This window comes from Nyctibius grandis, chromosome 24 (genome assembly GCF_013368605.1).
Source record: "Nyctibius grandis isolate bNycGra1 chromosome 24, bNycGra1.pri, whole genome shotgun sequence".
Classification (NCBI taxonomy): Eukaryota; Metazoa; Chordata; class Aves; order Nyctibiiformes; family Nyctibiidae; genus Nyctibius; species Nyctibius grandis.
The window spans coordinates 5,837,144-5,843,331 of record NC_090681.1 but is presented as its reverse complement, the minus strand read 5'-3'; the positions used below and the strand labels follow the sequence as shown (position 1 = coordinate 5,843,331).

At 66.5% G+C, this 6,188-nt stretch overlaps 1 protein-coding gene across 1 annotated transcript; it reads left to right on the top strand.

The window, feature by feature from the left end:
* Window positions 1–1,484: 1,484 nt before the first annotated feature.
* Window positions 1,485–2,456, top strand: LOC137673132 (cAMP-dependent protein kinase inhibitor beta-like). Its single transcript, XM_068417722.1, has 3 exons — window positions 1,485–1,627; window positions 1,831–1,982; window positions 2,060–2,456. The coding sequence occupies exons 2-3, from the start codon at window positions 1,838–1,840 to the stop codon at window positions 2,140–2,142; spliced, it is 228 nt and encodes a 75-aa protein (XP_068273823.1). The 5' UTR covers window positions 1,485–1,627; window positions 1,831–1,837; the 3' UTR covers window positions 2,143–2,456.
* Window positions 2,457–6,188: the final 3,732 nt, after the last annotated feature.

Sequence of the window (6,188 nt, the reverse complement as noted above, 5' to 3'; positions counted from 1 at the left end):
CATGTACCAGAGGGCACCACACACACACCCCCTTGAGGCTCAGCTCCAGCTGCACGTACACGTATGCTCACACACAACAGCCCAGCCTGAGGTAACACCCACAAGCACGCACATACGTGTGCCGATGCCCACACGTGTGCTGATGCCCACACACGCAGCCCCAGAGCCCCATAGAGGGTGCACGTGTGCACACACACAGAGCATCACGCCTCGGCCGTGTCTTTGCCACGGCACGGCCACTGCTCACAGGGCTGCAGCCTCGCTCCGTGCCTCAGTTTCCCCACCCGAGCGGGCCCCGGGCGCTGCCCGGCACTAATCGCCACCCGGGTTAATCATTCATTTCTCCTCCTTGCACGCAGCCCGGGTCACTCGCCCGCCTCGGCACCGCGCCTGCGCCCAAGGACTCGGGGACCTTGGCTCGTCCTCTGCCGGAGAGCGGCTCCCAGGGGGACGCTGGTGAGTTCATCCCCCCCCCAGCAGGGTGAGGTCCCACCGCCACCAGCTTGGGGACACCAGTCCCTGTATCGCCACCAGCACCCAGCCTGGAGGGGCCAGGGCTGCTGGGGTGATGGCTTGAGGGTCCCTGCGCCCCGTGAGCAGGTGAAGGGGGTTTGGGGAGGGTGGAGGCCACCCCTGTGCCACCCCTCTGTCACCCCTGTGCCACCTCCCGCCTGCGTCTGCAAAACCCTTCTGCAAAAGTCCAAAATATTTCCCAGCGCTGAGCAAACACCCCAGTGAGGTCCTGGCAGTGGCGTGGCACTGGGGATGGCTCCATGCTGGTGGCACGGCACCGGGGATGGCCCCACGCTGGTGGCACAGCACCAGGGATGGCTCTATGCTGGTGGCACAACACTGGGGATGGCCCCTCGCTGGTGGCACGGCACCAGGGATGGCCCCATGCTGGTGGCAAGGCATTGGGGATGGCCCCACACTGGTGGCACAACACTGGGCATGGCTCCATGCTGGTGGCACGGCACCGGGGATGGCCCCACGCTGGTGGGACCTGCACGGTGCCCGAGGTTTCCTGGCAGAAGCCCCCGCCCTCCCAGGGGGACCCCAGCATCGCCGCTGCCTGCCCTGGGTCAGCGAGAGCCGCTCTCCAAGGGACACAGTGGGGTGCCCAGGTTGGGGACAATGTGCCCTTGCCCCCTGGCACCACATCTGGTCATGCTGTGCCCTCCCAGCCTCCCTTGCTGTCCCACCTCCCAGCTGGGTGCCACCTCCGTGTCCCCACCCCTGCTCTCCATCCATCCCTCGTTGCCATCGCCTCCTCCTGCTGCCCACCGGGGACAAGGGGTCCCTGCCCTTCACAGCCTAGCGCAGCCACGCAGGGTGCTGGGTGCTGTGGGTGCTGTGGGTGCCCTGCGTGGCGACACAGCCTCTCCCACCCCATTGGCCCCGCTCCCTCCTTCCCACCCCATTGGCACCAGCCCCGGGAGCCATCGCTGACCCCCTGCTCTGCCTCCCCCAGGTCGGAGACAGAGGGGACCCAGCCGGGAGCCGCCGTCCCCCGTGGGGTCCCTGGCTGGCTGGGTGACGTCCGGAGGGGGAACCGCCAGGCCGGAGAGCAGAGCGGGACCCTGGGCACGGGGGAGACGTGGCCCCAGGCCAGGCTGGAGGGTGCCCGGTAAGGCTGCTCGGGGTGGGGGCAATGCGGTGACCAGTGGAGGTCACAGCACCCAAAGGTGCCAACCCTGGGGTGAGGTGGCCCCTGCCCTCCCTCCTGCAGACCCTGCAGCCAGGGTGGGTGAAGAGGGTTGCACCCTCCTTGGCTTCACCCTGCTGCCCTGTGCTCAGAGGAGGTGACAGGAGGGGACCGTTTCTCTCCAGGGTCAGCATGACCGAGGTGGAGCCCGTGCTGGACTTCGCGTCCTCCAGCAGGACGGGCCGGCGCAACGCCCTGCCCGACATCCTGGGCTCGCCGGCCGGCGTCAGCCCCTCCGACCTGCCCCTCAAGCTGGCCGAGATGTCCCTGAGCGCAGGTGGGTGTCGGGGCACGTGGAGGACGACGCGGGGCCAGCAGGAACCTCGTTGCCCATCACCTCGTCTCTCCTCGCAGGCAGCGCCCAGGAGATGCAGTCACCCTCGGCTGAGGTGCCCCCTCCGCAGCCCCCCAGCCCCGAGCTGAAGGACACGTCCTAACCCCTCTCCTTGAGGGGGGACATTGGTGACCAGCGGAGGAACGAGGAGGTTGTGGAGCATCAGCCCAGCTTTCCTGGCACGGCCGGAGTCCGCTGGGTTTTCCTCGGTGCTACCGCGGCGAGAGCGTTGGGTGCCACCCCCCCTCGCCATGGGGGGAGTGTGGCACGGCGGGGACCTGCCGTGACAGAGGGGTGACTCCTGCCCATGCCCTGGGTGAGGACCTGGGGCGGGGGGGGATTTTTTTTGACTCCCAAGAGGGGGAGGAATATTCTTCTTCCGGGGCATTTGACAGCGCCGGGCACGGGGAGGGGGTCACTGGGGTGTTCCCCCATCGCAGGAGCCGCCGGCGGGTGTTTGTGGCTGAGTTGGGGGTTCACTGTGATGGTTTGGGTCCCACCTGCCGTGTCCTGGCCTTTCTTCTGGGGTGAGCCAAGAGGCTTTGGCAAGAAGAGGTGGGGGGGGTGGGAAGCACTGCACAACCCCAACAGCCCCCCCAGCCCTTGAGCAAAGGCCCTCCCGGGAGCCAGCACCTTGCTGAGGGGTCCCATCAAGGCTCAGAGCACCCCAGGGTGGTCCCTGCCCCGTGGGTGCGGGGGTCTAGGCGGGGTGTCCGTGTCCAGCAGCTCTGCCTCAGCGGGGTGGGGGGATGCCGGTGATTTCGGAGGGGGTGAAGCTGTTTTGGGTATCCCCAGCCCCCCCCATGACAGGGTCACCCATGGGTGCCCATGCCTGCAGCCCTGGGATCCCCCCGGGAACACCCAGCGAAGGGGGTCAGGGGGGCCTGCGGCGCTTTGGGGGTGCGCAGGGGATGGGGTCGGGCTTCCCCAGGCGCTGGCCGGGCTCCCCAAAACCCTGTGGATGGTGGGATGGGGACCCTCCTGCCCGGGCACCCAGGGGCTGGGGGGGGCGAGGGGCTGGGAAGGACTCAGACTGCCCCGATCCTGCCCCGACCCTGCCCGGGTCCTGCCCCGATCCTGCCCCGATCCTGCCCGGGTCCTGCCTGGGGCAGAGCTGTTGCCGTTGTGCCCATCAGCTCCATCCCGGATGGTCACCTACAGCCGTCGCTGTGGGATCACCAAACCTACCAAAGCCCAGGTCCACTCTGGCCACCACCCGTGTGGTGACCGGGGCCGGGGCCACCCGCGGGGCCACCGTGTCCAGCAGCACCCGCCACCAGCACCCCAGTGTGGCCCTGGCCACCCCCGGGCTCTGGGGCAAGGACACCGGCTGCGCAGCCCTTGGTGTGGGGGCCAGGCCCAGCCGGGATGGAGCGTCGGGTGTGCGTGGGCATCCGTGTGTGTGGGCATCCCTGTGCGTGAGCATCCGTGTGCGTGGGCATCCATGTGTGTGGGCATCTGTGTGCATGAGCATCCGTGTGCGTGGGCATCCGTGTGCGTGGACATCTCTGTGCATGAGCATCCGTGTGCGTGGGCATCTGCGTGCGTGGGCATCCATGTGCGTGGGCATCCATGTGCGTGGGCAACCGTGTGCATGGGCATCTGCGTGCGTGGGCATCCACGTGCGTGGGCATCTGTGTGTGTGGGCATCCGTGTGCATAAGCAACCGTGTGCGTGGGCATCCGTGTGCGTGAGCATCCGTGTGCGTGGGCATCCGTGTGCGTGGGCATCTGTGTGCATGGGCATCCGTGTGCGTGGGCATCCGTGTGCGTGAGCATCCGTGTGCATGGGCATCCGTGTGCGTGGGCATCCATGTGCGTGTGCATAAGCAACCATGTGCATGGGCATCCGTGTGCGTGGGCATCTCTGTGCATGAGCATCCGTGTGCGTGAGCATCCATGTGCGTGGACACCCGTGTGCGTAGGCGTGCTTGTGTGTGGGCATCTGTGTGTGCGTGATCATCCATGTGCATGAACATCCGTGTGCATGAGCATCCATGTGCATGGACACCCGTGTGCGTGGGCATGGGCACCCAAGTGCATGGGTGCCTCTGTGCGTGGAGCACCCACATGTGTGGGCACCTTTGTGCATCCGCCTGTGTGTGCACCCATGCACATGGGTGACACTGTGCAGGTGTGTGTGCGTGCGTGGGTGGCCACGGGCGTGGGTGCTCCTGTGCATGGGTGCTCCTGTGCGTGGGTGTCCATGTCCATGGGCAACCGTGTGCATGCGTGTTCATGTGTGTGCATCTCTGTGAGCATGGGTGTCCATGCACATGGGTGCTCCTGTGGGTCAGTGGGTGTCCGTGTGCAAGGATGTCTGTGTGCAGGGATGCTCCTGTGTGGGGGTGTCCATGTATATGGGTGTCCACATGCATGGGTGCTCCCGTGGATGTGTGTCCATGTGTCTGGGTGCGTGTGCATGAGTGTCCGTGTGCGTGGGCAGCCACGTGCACGCGTGTTCATGTGCATAGGTGTCTGTGTGCGTGGGTGCTCATGTGCATGGTGGGTTTCTCTGAGCATGGGTGTCCACATGCATGGGTGCTCCTGTGCGCAGGTGTCCGTGTACGTGGGTGTCCATGTGCATGGGCAGGCGTGTGCAAGCGTGTTCATGTCCATGGGTGCTCGTGTGCATGGCACCCATGTGCATGGTGAGTTTCTGCCAGCATGGGTGTCCGTGTGTGTGGGTGCTCCTGTGGGTGGGTGTTTGTGTCCGTGGGCAGTCACACGGGTGAACACCCACATCCCACGGTCCTGCTGTCTCAGGGGGAGCCTGGGAGCGCGTGTGTGTACTAGGGCCGTGCAGGGTTGGGACACTGACGCCCCAGAGGGTGAGGGGACAGGGGACAGGGGACAACCCTCTCTGTCCCCTCGCAGGGGTGGCTGTGAGTGGGGGCTCTGGCTCCCCAGGGACTTGTCTGGGGAATGAATCGTCCGTGTTTCCCTGGGGAGCCGTGTCCTGCGGGGTGTCCCAGCCGGGGGGACACCCATCTGTGGGGTCTGGTGGCTGTCACCCACCCTGGGGACACAAGGCCAGGGGGTCCCGCGCAGAGGCAGCGCTGGCGGGACGAGGCTGGACACGAGCTCCCAGCTATTTTTGGGTGTCTGCGATGACACCCTGGGGCCAGGGAGAGGGAAGAAGTGTCCCCGCGTCCCTCCCGGACCTGGTCACTTTGACCCCGATGTCCCCAAGATGGGGGGACGCGCTGCAGCCACGGGGCTTGAGGATCCCCGATCCCCCCAGGTGGGACCCTCCGGTCAGGGACTGGGGCAGGAGGTGGCGTGTCCCCAGGGAGCCGGGGGGGGGACAGGGGACACCAAATCCCATGGCCACAGTTGACCCCTGGCACACTGGAAAGGGACCAGGGGACACGCTGGCGCCCAGAGCGAGGGGAGGTGTGCGGGGGACATGCTGTGGGTGCCACAACCCCACGGCGGTCCTTGTCCCCAGCGTCCCACACACAGAGCATCACTGGGGGCACATGTGTGTCCCCACACACACAGGGCAGGGACAGGGTCACACGTGTGTCCCCACACACACACAGAGCATCACTGGGGGCACACGTGTGTCCCCTCACACACAGGGCAGGGACAGGGTCACACGTGTGTCCCCACACACACGCAGAGCATCACTGGGGGCACACGTGTGTCCCCACACACACATGGGGCCAGGACAGGGTCACACATGTCCCCACACTCGCCCAGATGCCTGACCTACCCCCCCAGTGCTTGCTCCCCGTGCCTCAGTTTCCCCAGCTCACCTCCCCCATCCCCAGCCCGCGTTGCCCTGACGGACACTGCCACTGCTGCTGTCCCCATGCCGTGTCCCCCCTCCTTGGGGTGCCCTGGGGTGCGCACACCCCAGCCCTGCCTCAGTTTCCCCCTACCCCCCGCCCTTTGCCCACCCCGCTCTGCCGCTGCAGAGACCGGACACAACTCACACCACAACTGACCCACTCAACTCTTTGACCTCCCCCCACCTCACCCCCCCCTAACCTCGGGGTCCGGGCAGGGGTCGGTGACGCGCTGACAGGGTGGCCAGGCCGCGGTGGCCGCTGGCAGCGCCGCCGAGGAGCATTTCTGGAGTATTTCTGGAGCGCGGTCGCGCTCTTTCCAATCATGTGATGAGGACGTTATTTAAGGCGGTTGC

Bases quoted from the DNA above. Each gene is read 5' to 3' on its own strand.
- LOC137673132 (XM_068417722.1), top strand. From the start codon at position 1,838: ATGACCGAGGTGGAGCCCGTGCTGGACTTCGCGTCCTCCAGCAGGACG. The intron at 1,983-2,059 runs GTGGGTGTCGGG...CTCTCCTCGCAG, and splicing joins CGAGATGTCCCTGAGCGCAG to GCAGCGCCCAGGAGATGCAG.